The sequence below is a fragment of the Haplochromis burtoni genome, unplaced genomic scaffold, assembly GCF_018398535.1.
Source record: "Haplochromis burtoni strain Fernald_Lab_line unplaced genomic scaffold, NCSU_Asbu1 Contig_114, whole genome shotgun sequence".
Lineage (NCBI taxonomy): Eukaryota > Metazoa > Chordata > Actinopteri > Cichliformes > Cichlidae > Haplochromis > Haplochromis burtoni.
Window position 1 is genome coordinate 128,305 of NW_024582475.1, and position 18,690 is coordinate 146,994.

General features: G+C 39.8%; 1 protein-coding gene across 3 annotated transcripts in view; it reads right to left on the bottom strand.

The window, feature by feature from the left end:
- sema4ba (sema domain, immunoglobulin domain (Ig), transmembrane domain (TM) and short cytoplasmic domain, (semaphorin) 4Ba) overlaps positions 1-18,690 on the bottom strand; it is a 52,797-nt gene that overhangs the window by 8,076 nt on the left and 26,031 nt on the right. For all 3 annotated transcript variants that reach the window (XM_005928671.3, XM_005928672.3, XM_005928670.3), the window contains exons 2-8: positions 14,237-14,651; positions 3,569-3,729; positions 3,304-3,366; positions 2,779-2,877; positions 2,093-2,204; positions 1,757-1,873; positions 1,345-1,502 (exon numbers count right to left, since the gene is read on the bottom strand). In XM_005928671.3, coding sequence (XP_005928733.1) covers positions 1,345-1,502; positions 1,757-1,873; positions 2,093-2,204; positions 2,779-2,877; positions 3,304-3,366; positions 3,569-3,729; positions 14,237-14,354 — 828 coding nt within the window. In that variant the 5' untranslated portion in view covers positions 14,355-14,651. The remainder of the gene's footprint in view (positions 1-1,344; positions 1,503-1,756; positions 1,874-2,092; positions 2,205-2,778; positions 2,878-3,303; positions 3,367-3,568; positions 3,730-14,236; positions 14,652-18,690) is intronic.

Below are 18,690 nucleotides of genomic sequence, written 5' to 3' on the forward strand. Positions count from 1 at the left end.
TGCCAATTTCCTTCTGGGTAATCTGTTCCGTGTTACATATTTTAAACGTACGTGAGAAAATTATCATCAAAATGCCACATGAGCAGAGTTATAATAGTTTTGATTTTTCTCTAATTAGCTTTTATTTTTATTTTGTTTGTGACATTTAGTTTGGGTTCAGTTAGTTTCCAGAGTGGGTTTGCTTGTTTTAGTTCAGTTTTTATTATTTAAAAATATTTAGTTTAGTTTTTAATGGTTTAACTTTCAATTCAATTTAGTTCAATTCAGTTTTATTTATTTAGCACCAAATCACAATAACAGTTGCCTCAAGGTGCTTTATATTGTAAGGTAGACCCTACAATAATACATACAGAGAAAAAGACAACAATCATATTACCCCCTATGATCAAGCACTTTGGTGACAGAGGGAAGGAAAAACTCCCTTTTAACAGGAAGAAACCTCCGGCAAAACCAGGCTCAGGGAGGGGCGGGGCCATCTGCCGTGACTGGTCAGCTTTAGTCTTTTTAATTATTACTCTATGAATCATTTTGAAAGGATTTCACTCACAGTCTTGTTGACATTCATCAATGCCTCATCAGGAAAGCTTTGATAAAATGTTAGTATAAAACTAACAAATACTAAAACTTCCTTCTTCTTATTCTTTTACTTAATTAAAATAGGTTTTTTAAATCTATTTTTACTAGTTGCTCCTGAGTCAATATTAATATTGGAATATTTGTCCTTTAAATGGATGTATGGAGAAAAAAAGGTGAGTGAATGAATGAATGGATGGACCCCCCTCCTTCCATCTCAAACTCTCATCACTATTTTTCACCCTCTTCACACAGTGGTGAGTGTGATTGTTTTAGGAGAGCCAAACAGCAGTCTGATCTGGAGGACAGACTTCTCAAGGCATAAATACTAATATAGAAATGCTTAAAAATGAACAAAGACTGTGTGTGGTCCGCAGAAGGTGTCAAAGCATTTCTGCACACAGATCCCACGCTTCAGTAATCCTAAGTGATTTGTAGTTGGATACTGAATCCTGTCTGAATGCAAATATTTGCTGAAACACGATAAGAGCAGAGAGAGTGGATTTGGATGGAAAGGAATCAAACTGAGGCGAACGTGCAAGAAAAATGTTTTTCTGTAACAACAGCTCGTGCGTCACTGCCCAGAAGGACTCTGAGCTATAAGCAGCTTTCAGTAGACTACATACTGTACATTCCTGTATAGGTACTGAGCACAAACAAACAAGCAAACTCCTGCTTTAATAGAATTCTATAGAGACAGCAGGGAGTACACATTACCCAAGGGTAAGAAAGCTGCTTTAGATGGACTATCTGCCTTGGAGCGTCGCTCACCTTACACACACGAGCAATGCGTGACACAATGGTGTTGTCAAAGAAATCAAACTCCTTCCCCGCTTCACTGAAGAAGAAGTAAATCTTATCATCATCGCCCACCGAGTTGCCCTTGGGAAGGCTCTCCTGTATGTAGGCAGAGCCAACAAAGGCTGGATCTGAAAGGAAACCAACAATACTGTCACAATGGGATCTAGGGACAGACATCCCTATTCCCATGGCAAATGCAGTCCAATTTCAACAGGGACTGACAGACTGCAGGTACACACTTTTTCATATTCATCATTTCAAGTGATGCCACACTGTAAACTTCCCATTCAGTAGATTTGGTGCAAGCAGTTTGACAATGTCCTTTATCTCAAATAAGACACAACAAAAAAAAACCCATTGCCTTCCAGCTATTATACTGTACCTTGAAGCCAGTTAAGTGAGTTTTCTGTTTTTAGAGCTGTTCCTTGGCTTAGACTCTTGTAAATGATTGGTTCATTTCCTTGGAAATTACTGACTGTGCCAGTATACAGCTCTCCATCTGCAACAGGGTGAAGAAGACCATCGTAATAAGAGTACTTATCACAAGGGAATGGGCTTCTGCGTCACACGCGGTAATGAAATCCAGAGGTTATGCCACAGTTTGTCTTTATAGGATTTACCAAAGTACTTTACTCATTCCCACAGTGGCTTCTATAAATCCAAAACATTTAAGCGAGCCTGATTTTTATCAGCGGCTGACAGCCATCGTGAGACCTACCAGCCATGATGGCAGTGGACTTGTATTCAGGGTTGAATGGGCAGCGGCTCCGTCCATCCTCTGTAACAATCTCACCAGTATCGCTCTTGACAAGGGAGAAGTCTGTAGTGTTCTGGAGGAAACACACACACACACACACACACACACACACACACACACACATCACATGTCACACGCTGAGTTTGAAGTAGAGCTGTAACCTGCTCTGATAGTGACCGCAGACTCAAGTCTCACAGCGGAAAGGAGGTCAGTCTGTGTTTGCTAGAAACTGCAGCAAAGGTCACGTGTTTGTTTGTTTGTTATGGATTGCTCTAAAAGGCCTTAAAAGATTTGTAGAAAAGGATTGAAAACGACATTGATTCTTACATTATTCGATTACGTGCATTAAATATTTTTGATCCATTTCCCATAAGGCACAGGAGATAATAAAATAATGCACTTATATGGTATCTGGCCGGGCAGAGCCTGAGCCAGACTGCTAAGTGAGTTGAGAGGCAGGAAGCAGAATGCATCTCTTCCTCTAGAATCAAATAAATAAATCAGATATAAAATCTTGCACCAGGGGTAATCAGCTTTTCCAAAAACAAACAAATGGAACAGATTTTTTTTTTTTTTTAATATCCAAAACCAGGCATGCTCAAATGTGGGCACTGCAACAGATGCATGCCCCTCCATTAAACACTTACTATGTAAGCACAGATGGGGCTGAAGGCATAGGTTCCACAAACGTACAGATGAGTGCTGTTCATGCGTAGTAAGATTTTGATGTAGTTGAAGCAATCCGTCTGTATTAGAAACACAGGGAAAAGTTCTATTAGACTGATTGTTTTAACCAACTTCTTTCTTTTAAACTGTCCAGAAAGTCATTTTTCTTTTCATGCTCTAACATAGAACAGTTTAGAGAAATTTGTGAAGAAGTAAGAATACATTTCCATCCGACAGCTTTTCAAATGGTAAAGTAAAAGCACTAATTCCTCCTGTTAATGTAGTGACCCTTACTGAAGGCTCTGTGACTGGGGGCTGCCATAAAAAAAAGTGGAAAACTGTGACTGGAAGGAGGGAAAAAACATCCATTGTTGTAGCATGGAAAGTCTCAACTTGAGAGGAAATGTCCAGGGTTCTGCCCTGGATCTGTTTGCCATCTAGCACTGGTCGTGTTTGAGCCACGTGTGAGTTTAGGCACTTGTGTATGAAACCATCAGTTCACTCGCCTGCAGGTCTTTGCCTTTGAAACTGCACTCTTCTCTCTTCCTCTCTGGGGTTTTCCATGCAAGCTGCAGAAGAAAAATAGCATCAATTGCATACAGTAGATATCATATAGTGAGGTGTGTTATAGTCACTTTGGACTACTGGGAGCTTAGCATACTTATTGCCATCTACGTATACTACACCTCTGGGATCATATTATAACTGAATTCATATAAATACAGTTTATGTGGTATTGCAGTTCACAGCTGCTTGCACACTGACTCTTACCTTTCTTTGTAGCTTGGCTGCGCTGATATCAGAGAGGCTGAGAGCGAAGAGACTCTCCCGAGCGCCAACATACAACATGCCGTTTTCGCTACTGAGCAGCAGAGAGGTAAAGTTGAAGACTCCGCTCACTGAGAAACTTCTGGTAGTTCTCTCCTTTGCATCTATACAGAAACAAAAACACAGACAGAGGAATAAAAATAAACATGTAATAATTCAAAAATGAACTTGTCCAGGTTAAAATGAGGGGACGGATCACTATATTATAAACTGCTGAAGACAGGGAATGAATTAAGGTGAAATCACAACACAGAATGAGACTTTTTGTGTGTCTTAATATTAATGACAAAGATTTTCTTAAATGATAGAATATTTATCTCTGCATGAGCATTGCTATTTTGCACTTTTGACTTCATCAGTTAGCACACAGTGAAAGCTGATGTGAAAATGAGAAGAATGAGGGTGAAAGCAAGAGAAAGCAACCCAGCTCTCACTTGTGACTACATGTTCAGCATCTAGAACCAGAAAAAGATGGACTTTGAAGCTGAGAATATCAAGTAGATGAGATGAACAGCAACATATAATGTGGGCCTCACAGTGTTTGTTAAACCTGAAGGTTTTTGCAAAAATAAATAAATGACTGAATGAATGTGCCTGTTTCTCTGTCTGCTTGGACAGCACGTGAAACTACAGCTTCCAAATCTTACTGGCACCTCATCAGAAAAATTCCCCATATTTCTCCAACAGTTCAATAATTTTAAATCAACTATGGAAAATAAATTGCTTTGTTTCCACCATACCAACAACTCCTGACTAAAGCCAAGAGTTAAACCATTAACTCCCTCTAATCGCTGCTTTAAAAAAGCCCATGTGTATCTCAGACTTGCAGCAGTTTGGAGGCCTTCACTGCCAGCACAACGTGAACAACTCGCCTCAGCGGCATGCCAGCATAAACAGAAGCCAGGAGCTAATGGAAACTTAGTCACTGAAGTTCTGAAACAGGATCTCAGGCCTTGAAATGTGAACTGTAAAAAAAAAAGAAAAGAAATACCGGAGTCCTCTTTGAACCCACCTACTATAAGAGTACGGACACTAATAGCTGCATAAATACTAAAGATTTAGAAAATGAAGTTAAAGAAATAACACAATATACCCAAGTTGTGACATTTCTGTAAGCTAGACAGAAAGTAAATAAGAAAATAGTTTTTTAAGTGCCACATCAAAATGCAATGCTTACAGAAAAAAACAGAAAAAAGAAAATGCAAATAGCACATACAAAAAAAAAAAATGAAAATGAAAGCTGAAACAGTGAGGGGAACACAATCTAAATTTGTAAATGCAACTTTTACAAATATACAAAAAAAGGTAGTAATGCAAACAGTTTGCAATTTCACCCTTTGATTGCTTTTCTTTCCCTTTATTTAGTTTTAACATATTTTCATCAAGAAGGAAAAAAAACACACTTATTTTAATTCGTATCACAATATTTTGAAAGTTACTCTCATGTATTCGGGGGACTTCCGATCTATGAGCCAGCAACAACATTTAGAGCGCCTCGTCACATCAGCTAATATGATGAGGCGCCTTTATCTACACTGTACGCAGGTGACAAGGTAAAGGACAAATCAGTACAAAGTTGTTCTGAATGATCACCTCTAAGACAATTGCTGGGGCACAAAGGGTCATGGGATGTCTGGGAATGAAAATGACAATACACCTGTGGGAGATTTACGGCCATCATCGAAACACCAAATGAAGGACTATATACTTAAATTTAAATGTGGTAGGGTTTCAAGGCTTTGAGAGTCGCTGCTAGTAGCAGCCCACTGTGGCAGTGATGCATTTTCACTGTTTTTCACTGTTCAAATTTACAACATCACATGCACAGTAGAGTGAAACTGTATTAAACCCACTACTGCTGGTGGTAATAATTAAAATTATAGCACTACACCGCATTAAACTAATCCGGTCCAGATAAAGCCATTAAGTTCTACTGACAATAGGCTCACCATGTGGTACATACCCTGCAGTATATGTGACCTAATATAACCTCACCTTAGTGTGCTGGTACAGGAGGTCGAGAGACTTCCTCTCCCTTGGGAAAACAACATGTTAATAGCGGTCCATCACCACGGCAACAGTGAGCCATATTGTAGTTAAATCTGTCCGTAAAACCACAAGAGGCTCTCCTCCATGTACTGTACATGGACCCACGGGGGCCATTCTCTCTCCTTCCCACTATCATTAAAGGATAAATGGACTGCTGCTCCATGCCGGTACTGTTCCCCCCATTTTTTTTCCTCCCCACAGAGCCGTGGGCAAATTCAGCTGTGATTTACAGAGCGGGAAAGACAAAGGCCAAAGCCTCAACCAAAACAAAAGCTTTGAGGGATTTTCACAGAGGAGAATATCTACACAATTACTCTCTGGAGTCAAATCACCGCTGTCATACTTAGCAACCACAGATGACAAAAAGAAACAATAAGGCTCCCAATTGAATATCATTAAAGAGATCCAGGAGGGTTTTGCAGCTATACAAAGCTTTTGCTTCATACCTTTTGGAAAACAAAGATCATTTATTGGCGACCAACTGTTTGACAATGCTTTATTTCTCTGAGGAGTCGGTAATTGCTAAATGGTACATTTTATCATTTTTTTTGACCACGTGGTGCATTCAGGCTTACAGAAGCGTCTGGACAGTCTTAAAATTAATGTTTAATTTGCAGCAAGCTGGTTGTTTTTTTTTTTTTTTAAACATCTTCAATTTCACTGCAATACTGGGGGAAAATAGCTAACATTTTGCTCACATTGGAGTCCAAAACGGAGTAAAAGGGGAGTGAATCTTAATCATAAAGTCCCAGGACGGTTGGAAACACAACTCCAAATGAATGCTAATGTTAATGTGGTGCCCACTTTTCTGCTGCAGGAGCTCAGCACAAGGTGCAGCAAACCAGACTCATGAAGTGATGTGATAACTTTGTGACAGCTTCAAAAACAACAATGCATCCGTGAGACAAGAGAACAATGGAAGGAACAGGCACAGATGATGCTTCACAGTTTTTTTTGTATCCGTCTACACGAGGAATTGCATGTCGAGGATAGTGATGTTTGAGAGAGCGCCAGAGTGCAGTTTGCTTTTCCAAAAATGCTGTTCGTTCGTTTTACTACTCAGTGTCAAACCCTGCCCAGTAGGTTTTTGCAGGCTGCTCTGAAGTACCTTATATAGAGTAGGTAGTGTTTTCTTGGAAAGGGAAGCAGTCCAAGCAAGGTTCATGCCTACTTGGATCATATCAATAAAAGTGGAGTGCACACACATTCATACAAGCTCTTTTCTCCCCCCTATAGTTAAGTGATTTCCATCTAGCATTCACAAACATTCGCTCACTTGAGGTTGATATCTTAGTATTACTAAGACTGGAGCAGCCAGGGATCGAACCGCCAACCTTCCAATTAGTAGTTGATCCCGTCTACCGCCTGAGCTATAGTTAATTTGTCCAGTAAAACAGATTATTAATGACTTGCAGTTAAGTTTTATTGATGAAATGATCAGTAGATAACAGGCTCTTAGCCATAAATTATCATTTGATTCACTCAATGTAACAATAAGTCTCGTTTTAATTGATTCACGGCGGAATTAATCAATTATTTGTTCAACATTCAGTGGTGGTTCCAGCTTGTTAAATGGATTATTTTAAACTGCTGTACATTTTTTCCACAATGTTCTGCAAGTAAAAAGAATTATAATATCATAAAAAGGTTTTTTTTTATGATATTATAGCACCTAGAGCACAAAACCTGAATAGACTAACCCACAGGTCGGACAGTGTACAGACTCTTACCCCCAGCAGCTGTGGCAAAGGAGAGAGGGCCATCGTTTTGATCCCTGGCTCCTTCAACCAGCACGTCTTAGGGCTAGATATTGTGTGTGAGAATGTAATAGGTTATTGAATGTGTGTGTAAATGGGTGAATGTGAATTGCACTGTAAAAAACAAAACAAAAAAACCAAAAACGCTAGACGAGAAATGGCTCATATAAATACCAAATCAGCATCAAAAGCTGCATGCATCCTGCATGAACTTGTCTTTCCCTCCGCTCCACATATGCCACAGTTTCTTAAAGAATCCGCTCTATTGTTATTTGACTGTCTGAGGTTGATTTGCGACGGGTCATTTCATGACAATGCAGCCCCAGAAATGTTGTGGTGTACACCAGGAAACAGACACACGAGTTCAAAGGAAGAAGGTTTTGTATCCGTGACAGAGAAACAAGTCAGAAGTGGCCACTGTGCCACTACTAGAACAGCAACAACAGTATCATCCTGCAGCATTTCATCCTTGTCCATCTTACCTTTTTCATGGAAGTCCCTAAAAGTAGGTGTTGACTACTTTGAAGTGCATGACTCCAACAGATGGGCTTATTTTTAGGGCGCATTTGTATCAAAGTGGTTTAGGCCTTCCCCCCCCCCCCCCCTTTTTTTGGTTGGTTATAGAAACCTTACAGCATGCAAGTTACTTGCATCTCGCATTCATTCATTATAAATACTTGGATGATCTACATGAAGACACACTTGTACTTTTTTTACGGTCTTACACCTTTATGTTATTTTTTTCTTTCAACACTGATCTTTCCACTTACGGGAATCTAGATGAGCAAATATGTTTTTTGTCTGCTGAGGTTCTAACATGTCATCCAGTAAGTTATCTTAGAAAAAACAATGAAACATGAGCCAACATTTGGGGAACAATGGCCAACTCTGTGATCTTTCAGCACTCTCACTGGAGAAAAAACTCCCCAGGAAAACTGAGGCCTGTGGATTAGCCCCAGAATCTGAGGCATTGTTTCTGGAGAGACAAATTATTGCCTAGTTTTTCTAATTGTAGTTTCATAAACAAAATTATACACACACCTAAATGTCATGGTATTTGATATTTGGCGGAAAGCTCAAAGGGTAAATCCAAAATTATATGGATGGATACATACCATCAGGGATAGGCGATTCATTTTGTGTTTGTTTGTTTGCTTAGTTTCCTGGGTAAACTGATATTTAAGGCAGGAAGCTAATTTTCAAAAAAAAAAAGAAAATCAAATCAAAGGAAAGACGAAGAAGCAAAAGAAAAAACTAAACAACCGCTGTATTTTTTGTAGGCTGATTATGGACTGATCAGAATGAGTACACAATGTCGTGCTGTCGAGCTGCAACTGAACGCACCACGAAAAATGGAGCCAGCAGGCAGATGTCTTATAGAGGGCTTTAAACTTCACCAAGTCACTGCCTGACCTCTGAATCTCTGGTTTGAAATAGCAGCTTTGAGCATGGTTAAATCCCTTCATCTGTGACCTTTTCTACAAGTGCATGAAGAGCACCCTCTCTGCCATCTGTAAGCAATATTAGATTATTGCTATTATTATGTAATTAAGAGTAATTTGTGCAAATGACAAAGGGCTAAATGGACTGAAATACTTGCACAGACTAACTTGCTAATCTATTTAGAGACAAAATTAATAGCATCTTCTGCTTCAGGAAGTCATTCTGCATTTTTGCATCTTTTCTTTTTTTTTGATTGGTCCCAAAAAACGATCATTAAAAATGCAGAACATCCTTTTAAAAGAGCAACTGTAGAGAAATGTGTCCTCTAATGCCAGAGATCTAAGTCCCTTTGTTTTGTAGGGCAATGATAACAGGCTGATTCAACCAGCGCCCTCTTATAAGGGAACTGTTTTATCAGCTCTTACAGCTGTATGTTCAGGAGATCAGACGATTGCATACTTCATTTAAACCACCTGTTCCTGTTTTCTTTCCACAGAACTCTAGGGAAAAAAAAGAAAAAACATCCCCCACTTCTGCATCAACTGGATATGTTGAACAGCAAAAAAAGGCGTCTTAAAAAAAAACCCACAAGATAATGTCCCTATCAAAACACCTGACTTTACTGATAATCTGCTTGGAATTGTACAATGTCAGGGTTCACTAGAAGATGACCCAGAAAATACACCCCTGTTTGTCTCTTTATCGCCTACAAGAGCAAGCAATAGACTCATGACAGATCCTCTCTAAAGGACATCATATGCCCCATTTCCAGTCTTCTGACCACAAACATGACCTACATTCCCATCTCTGAGGGAGAAGAAGAAGAATACTTGCCAGTAATAGTCCTAAGAGAGCACATTTAAACAGGGTTGAATAGGCAGAAGAGGATGCACGAATGACAACAGTTGAGGAAAACATCACTACACCTATGCACACAGAAGCAGAGCCAAATCAGTGTTATGTAGAAAAAACCCGATTTACTTTAAATCTGGCAACCATGATCAGCCTCTAACTAAAAAGTGAGGGGGATGAGACCCCTCTATGGTAAAATGGGAGTTAGCTTTTTACTTTTTTACAGAACTGAGTGCCTATCCATCCCTACATATCGGTCCGGTGAGTAAAGGTAAAGTAAAAACACTGATTCAGTTTATTTAATGTAATTCATTTCTTAAAGAGTGAGGATTGCCAGATGAGCTAGGATGCCTCAACATTTGGATAATCTTGTAAAAAAAAATAAGAGACAGGAAATTACATTTACAAGAAGCAGGAAAGGAACTTCTCCGGAACGAATGTCTTTCCTTTGTCTTTATCTGTCTACTGTACTTGTTCAAGGACTTTGCTCAGGGTAGAACAGATGAACTCTTGTAAAGCCATTTGCTTTTAGAAGAATTAGAAGAGTCCTGCTGGGTCAGAGCTCCTACTACCGTCGCATAGTCTGGTGACATAAAAACAGCCCACACTGGAGCTCTAACTACATTATCCCAAGTAATTTTAACTAGCTACTAAGAGCTGCTGCTGAATTGGTAATTGTGTGGGAGAGCAGACCCGGGAAGCTGAAGGACTGAGACTAAAGCATCTGGAATGCATTAAGACAACAGGCCAAGAGGGTCAATCCACCGGGAGGTTCATTAGGCAAGCTGCGAGCACGCTGTTTGTATTGGTAAATTGTGGGGCTGCATCTCGTTAGCAGGATATTGTCTCCACAGCACCATCCACATGCAGAGAAAGGTGGTAAATTTGAAGACAACATTAGGAAGCAAAGTCTGGAAAGGCATATTGTAAATTCTGAGGAAAGTGTAGAGATAAAATATGTGCAACAGGGATGAGCCATAACAGGCTTTGGTGGTGTAATTTATAGAGGGAAAATACAGCACGCTGGGGCTTCAATCTGTTACCATTTAAATACTTTAAATCAGTCATTTGTAAAGAAAAAAAAAACCTCACACAGCTCAGCTCTGTAGGACCCTTTTTTTCGGTTGATAAGACAGTCTGCAGGTCAGGGAGCTACAAAAGCTGACCCTGGATTAACCACTATAATGTAAACCAGCTGCTGGTTTCACCGGGAACTCACCCTGACCCCTACTATGAACAGTGCTGAAGCACCAAGAAAAAAAGAGACTGTACATGAGGTCTTGACTTGTTTTTAGCAATACAGCAGATTCAGACCTGAACAGCCAGACTCCACGCTGTGCTATTGCAGAAGGAGCAGAGAAACTGAAAAGTCACTATGTCCCCACAACACCCTGAAACTGAATGACGTGAAGCAGCTGCACAAAAGTTAAGAGTTGCACTCTTTACGTGTTGTTAGGGTCATTTTGTTTTAAGAGCTGAACTGAAGCTATTCTCGTCATTAACTGTGGATAAGGGAATTAGTGCAAATACACCAATTCACCAATTAGTGCAAATTCACAACAACACTTTTACACTGAAGGTAAGGCCCTACTAAAAGCTAGAGACCAAGACTAAGCTGTCGCATTAGTTAGATTTTGAAATGCCATTTAAAAATTTGACAAATGCATTTTTACTACATTTTCCTTCCTAATTTTACCATTTACTTACATAGTCTTAATATAAAGTACAACTTTACACGTCTCTATTAGGTAATGTAATCACATTTGCTTGAGCGCTGATACCATCACGAAACCAATGTTCAGCTATGTGGCATCAACATAGTATCGAGAAGTCGTTATCTCACTTGACACCACTGTCCTTTTGAATTACTCGAGAGTGGCTGATTCAACTGGCCCAGACACGACAGCTTTTAAATAATTAAAAATGCTTTATTCCCTAGTGTGGCTGTGGGCATACCCCTTAAACAAAATTAAAGCACGACTGTCACACGGTGGGAAGAGGGCTGAACGGTTCAACAAGAAAAGACGGGCAACTAAAAGGCTTATAGGTGTGTCTTTTAAATAGTGCTCAGCACACTAAGCCATTCAACATGGTGCGCATTAAAGCCTGGAACAAAAAAGCAGAGAGAAAAGCAGATGCGGGCTCTATTCCCCGAACCCATGATCCGTCCTGATAGGCGCATAATGAGAACCAGACAAGTGTTCACACCATAACACATACAAATCCCCATTCATTATTCATGGCAGATTACCCTCTTCATTAAGGCATAGGCAGGGACCAGGGGACAGAAAGAGAGAGAGAGACAGAAAGAGAGACAAACAGAAAGTGATAGGGAGACCGAGAGAGTAAGTGATAAAGCCCGTCTACAAATATGGTACTAGATGAAGATCAGCCAGGCAGGACTCTGGCCCGCCTACAGTGCTACATTTAAGCACGCAAGCCATCAAGCTAACTGGCATCCAGAAAAGACAGAGAGGACCAGAAACCATGATGAGTTCAGGCAGCTTCTGCTGTATAAAGTTCAGGTCCCTGAGGCCTGCAGCACTGCATTCTGCTTTGATACTGTAAATACAATGTGACAAAGCCCTTCTGCGGGAGGCTGGAAAATGTCAGTGTAGCAGAACAGACACTACCACAGCAGGACGACTTTTGTCACCAGGCCCTCTTAACCTTTATCTGCTGAAGAAAAGAAAAGAAAAAGAAAAATACTTGTTCTTTGCTTTAAGCCACAAAATAAAATTGGTCTTTTCAACACTAACAATACCAGTGACTCCACAAATTCTATGTCAGAGTTGCTTTTCAAATCAGCTAGTACATTTTACAAAAGTATGGCCTCTTAACCGCGTCAACAAAGAGTAAAATTACTGCTTGTTAAGTTTTACAGGGACATAATTATTATTTCCGTTGTTAAATTATTATCTACATGACCCTTCATGAAGTTATAAATAAGGTTAAAGTTACAGCAACATAAATGCTGCTATAAAAGAAGCTAATGACCGACTAGAAGCCTGGTAAGCCCCAATAATAAAAATCGAAGCAGGACAGAAAACCCTCCCTGCTTATCTCCTGGACAGTCACGTCACGCATGCTTTAAAAGTTGTTGTTTAACACCAGCAGCACGCCCTCCAAGCAAATCTTTCCTTAAGAACAGGCCCAAGTGTGAAGTGTCTTTTCGGTGAGTGATGGATGGTGTGTGTTGTTGTGAAATGCTCCACAAGGGATAAGCTATGGGCTTCGCTGAGGCTGGGAGGTGAGAGAGATTATCTGTTTGTATAGAGGTCCAACATGAAGGGGAAGGCACAAGCTCAGACAGGCATCTATGTAAAAGCTCGGTCGGCTTAAAATTCGCTCCAAACTGGAAATTCTACCCGTGTCTGTAATAGATTACTAAGCAGCATCTATCAACATAATCCTCCCTGAAGTAACTCTAATGACGCCTGAACATGAGTCACTAACTGCAGATCAATCACTGAAAGCCTCTACCGATCCCACAATCCATCATTTTGTTTCATTCTCTGTGGAGATAATAGAGCACAATTAATGTGCAAAGTCAACATGTCATCTTAAATGTACCAGTATATCATTTGAATAATTGGATACAAGCAGTTCTTGGTGCCGGTGGCTCAACCTATCAGTGGAGAGAAAACAGAACATCGGAAAAACAATACATGAGGGCGAATATAACTATATCTCCACCATAGTTTAAGAGTGAAATGTGAAAGGTTCCTAAGCTCAAAGTTATTTTGCAAGCAAACAGAAAAAAAACTGATTATATAAGAGCAATAACTCTCAGCGCTCATAAGATTGTGTCCACTTGTCCTTAGTAAGTCAAAACACAATGGGCCAGTTCATTTGTAATTACTGTCTGACCTGCAGGTACTCGACAGAGCCACCCTGATAGAGCAGCCATTCACAGCATGGATTTACATGATGGAGACAAACACCATTTCACCCCTCGAAATCCTTTTAGCTCTTACAATGGACACATAAGAAGTGCATTGATTTTTTTCTTTTTTCAGTGGACATGGTTAATAAATAAGGAACCCACCGGGAACTGGACGACCAGATCTGTAAGCAGAAAGTGAGAGTGGCAAATGTAGAACTAAACAGCTCAGCAGAAAACAGATGTTTCTGTTGAGCGTTCATGATTTAAGTTCCCAGGTCGACTTATGTAAACTTTTACCTCTAGACAGCTGTGAGCAGCACCTAGAGAAGCGAATGCAACAATGCCAGTCTTGATGACTGTTTATTGACAGTTGGCCACGTGCTGCGGTTCGCACAAAAGGATCCGACGACGCTCCAGCTGGAGCCTCAGGCATCTCCAAACCTCACATTTCCTCGGCTCACCGAGAGAGGAGGAGAGCCTGGTGTGTCTGCAGGCTTGCTGTGTGTGATGTGCGTATATGGGATAGCAGTGCAGCTTGGGACCAAGCACGCCTACTTTAAAAAAAAAAAAAAAGTAATTTGTAAAGTGGCTGTTTTTGTGTTGTGAAGAAGTTGTGAAACTTACTGTAAGAAAAGGTGAGGCGTGGAGTTACGTCATTTTCCGTGACAGCCGTATGAAAACAACCAAGCAGAAGGACAATGAAGGCAGAGAGACGCAGCCAAGCCATACTCATTGTCCGCATGCCTCCTAAGGTCTGCCAGCCAACTTGCAGTATTTCCCTTCAGGTTTTTGGTGAATTCATGTAGAGCGTCTTTTATAACACTTGTTTATTTTCTTCCCCTCTCCCTCTCTCTCTCTCTTTAGTCTTGCAGCTCCAGGCTCCTTGAACAGAATGTGCCTGCACCGGTGTGAATTCAGGGCAGTCTTCTGGGCTACAGACGATGACGCTGGTTTGAAATGATGATTTGTGACCTCAGAGCAACAGCCTCCATTGATCAGCCTCCATGCATATGCGGCAGCACAGGGTCACAGCTGAAACCTATCAGGATAAAGAAAGAGCATTCAAATTAGTGTGCATTAGCACGCTAAATGAAATAATAAGCCAAGTGACAGAAAAAGTGATCTTAAATCACTCAAATGATCTGTTAAATGTTATACGTTACTTTGCAACAGGTTCACTGAGCTATTGTAATATATTAGCCTGTCCACCAATTGTAATGCCATCTGCTGATGTCCACATGAACGGTTCAGCAGGGTGTATGAAAAGTTCAAAGCCTGCCCAAATGTGATTGGTTAAACAGAAACCAGAAGGTTTCATGTACCAAATTCTTGTCCCTTGCCTACAGATTATACATATGAATTCAATTTTATATTTTATTTTATCACTCTAATATCTTCATGCTTGATAGTCTCTCTCTCCAGCCTTATTGTCTTATCGTTATGCTTTTTACATCTGTCCTATTGTCAGCTCATCAGTCATTCATAAATTACTTTGAATTCATTTATGAATGACTGATTCACCTGAACTAAATGCTGAACATCTTTTCTCGGCATTAAGAGGGTTTTTTTGGCACACAGCTGTCTTTATCTCCACACAACACAAAGCATGATTATGCAACATAGACATCGCATTCATAACAAAGTGTATAAGTGCCAAGGGTCAAAACGAAAGACGGCATGATTATCTTTCAGTTTCTGTTCATAGGAAGCAAATGATCATTTTGATAGTTCAGGGTGTTCATGTGTGAGGCTGTTAGTAAGGCGCTAACACCAACACTCTCAGAAAGCTTAATCGCTATATCTGAGCTGCATATACCTGTTCTGCTGTGCGTTGGACTGAAAGAAAACAGAGATTTCTTGGTAATCTCTGCTTTCTTGAAAAAAGGTGTGACACCCAAGACACAGCTCATATTACAAGAGCTACAGGAGCTTCTGTCCCATCGTTTTCACCAGATGAACTTTAATTGCACTGCAGAGTAGTAGGAAGTTGCATGTACAGATCAGAACTTGTCTCAATATAAAAGAGTTGTATTTCCATAGCATTCACTGGGATAAAAGCAACTAAAGCCTAAAGACAACTTGTGGAATAACTGCATAGGCACAGTGCTCACTTCTCCTTAAATGAATATGATATACGTGGCAGCAGTGTTGGGAGTAACGGAATACATGTACCGCCGTTACGTACTTGAAATACAAAATATCAGTAACTGTATTCCGTTACAGTTACAGTTTAAAATGGTGGTATTCAGAATACAGCTACTTTGTTGAAATGAATGGATTACACAACGGTATTTTCCTGTTTCATAAGGCTATGCCCTCGCTATTTTTGGTTTCCACGCCGGTGGAAACCCAAAAAATACGCATTGAGAGGCTCCAATGCCTGTGTCTCAATCTCGCGCCCCATGTCACTCCTACTTGCATAATGACGTGAAGAAATATTTAAAAAAATTATTCACAAAAATTATTTAATATGAAGGCAATAGGAGTCTTACAGGCATAGCCTGCGCATCAGGGAATCTGAACTTTTCGATATTTTTTCATTTCCACTAACACCTTTATGAACAAGCTCTCCAGCTATTTTTTTAAGAAACCGTCAGTCCAAACCACAACACGACCAGTAATGGAGTTGAGGGGGCAAATCACAGACTCTGATGAACTGAATGTAGTGAGACAGACTTAAAGGGAAACTCAATATGGTTACTCTAGTTACAACTGCAAATGCTCCATTACAGTGGCCACGGGGAGCTCCTCATTAAATGCTACCAACAGGAGATTCAGTTTCATGTGAGGTATTAGAATCAATTTCACGAAGTACGGAGCGAAGCTATTCCGGCTTTTATCAAGGGGATCTTGACTCTTAGTCAATAAGCAGTCAGATGCTTATTACAAAACCAGACATGTCCAAATCTGATGTAGGCAGATGACATCTGCAAGAACAACAAGGCCAAAAGACAAGACACAAAGATGGTTATTTCTACAGCAGCAATGTCACACACAAGACTGAAAAAACAAGAAAAAAAACCCATGCAGACATGTCCTGTCAATTCAGCCTGAAGGGCTTGCGGTGCGTCAAAACAAATATTTTGGTAACACTTTATAATAAGGCCCATGACTAAATGCAGTTAAACTGAATTGTAAATACACAGTACTTTTTATGGACAAGCAATATTATGGAGTGACTGTACCTTCCTTTTCGCATCTTTATTTTTTTATATCATTATTTAATATTGATTATGTTGAAGAGCATGATAGAAATAATGAATAACAAAAAAACTATTACAGTCGTGTTTTTTGTTTTTTTTTTACGCTGTACTTAAAATTACTTCTAGTATAATGTGTGTCTTATTTCCTGTAAAATACCCAGACGTCAGGCAAGGTTAAGCAGCTCCATAGTACAGCCCACATCCCGAAAAGTACAGAGTACTTATGATGTGAAATGGACGAATATTGTTTTTCCACTAAATTACCCACAAATTACGCAGTACTTAAAATTAACTTCAATATGATTATTTTTTTGTTACCTATAAAAATTCTGACTTGTTGTCCCTTTATTCTAGTGTATCTATCTTTAAGTATTTGTATATAATCGCATTATAATTTCAAGTACATTGAATTCCCTTTAATTGCTGGGGAATTATGCCCTCAGTTGGAGACCATATTAAAAAGTGCTACCCACATTTCTAGTTTTAACTTATTTGACTCTGTTTTAATCTTTTGCCCACAGGACACCTCTTAGAATTAACTATTTCAGGTGTGCTTCCACAAAAAAGACTGGGTTAGTGAGGGAGCTCTCTGCCTATACAATCTATACCACATCTTTATTGATGTAGATATTGAGATGTCAAAAATCTTCATTAAGGGTACAGAGAAGGTTGTACCTATGGGGGAAAGAGTTAAATTAGGGTTTGATTAAAACATTTTTATAGTTTAAAAAAATCAGGTCAAAATTATCTCCCCTTTCACCGGGTCAGATACGCAAAAGCTATGAAAGGAAAAATAATCAAGTGTCTGGACAGCAAAGAATTTGGACCTACAGCAGTATGACTGTGATTTTTAATGATCCTGATGACAAAAACAGACAAGGTTCTGAAAAGCTTCTGCTTTTAAAAGTCCGGGCTCGGCCACAGTCTGACATTTTTAGACAATCCCTCCCTGTCAGCAACCTACATGATGTCAGTGGACTATGACATGTAACTGACAAAAAGAGTAGCCATAAGCATCATTAGCATCTTTTGTGTGGAAACAACCAAAAATGAGACACTACTTGACCACCGAGTGGCAGAATTAACAATAATCCCAGTTTTGTGTGACAGTCAGAAAAAGCGGTCTGCATGAATCCGACTGAGGTATGAAGAGAGAGTTCGACTCAGCGTGAGCAGGAGAACAAGGGCCCCTCTGACAGCACAGAAATCTATATGCAACTCTGCACTTCACTGCTCTCTCCTGCATGATGCATAAACTGAATCATCCCTTTCACTCTCTACACAGACGTGATAGTGTGCTCTGGCTATGGATGATACTCTCCCATCTCTCTGTCAATGATCTCTTCCTAAATCCTTTTAGAGTATATTTCTCTATTCCCTTCAGCAACACATCACCCTGATAGAATAATTTCATCATTTCTTTACCAGAGATTGTAAAACATCAACAATTAAAGATACTATAATTTTATTAGTGGGTGGGGTGATTCTGTCTGGTTTTTCAACCAAATTAAAAGAAAGCTATTTGTATTTATATCTTTATATTAGCCTTTCTCTTAAAAAACACAGATGGGATTTATGTTTGCATGCCTCATGTCAATGGAGTAAAAAGTGTTGCTGCTTTACATTTTCATTACATTTCATAGAGACTAACATGGTGTACTTTTAATATCTGCAACCAAAACAAACAACTAAACGGAGATATAAAATAAATGTTCTGTCAGGACCACTACAGTAAAACGAAAACTGTCATTTTCATCTGGAGTAAGTTATTTTTGGCAGCATCACTCCGTACTGGGACTTCTCTCCCTTTCCATGTGCAGATGTGAAAAGCTTGAGGCAGCGAGACCGGCGCGTACCCCCCATACAGAACAAAGA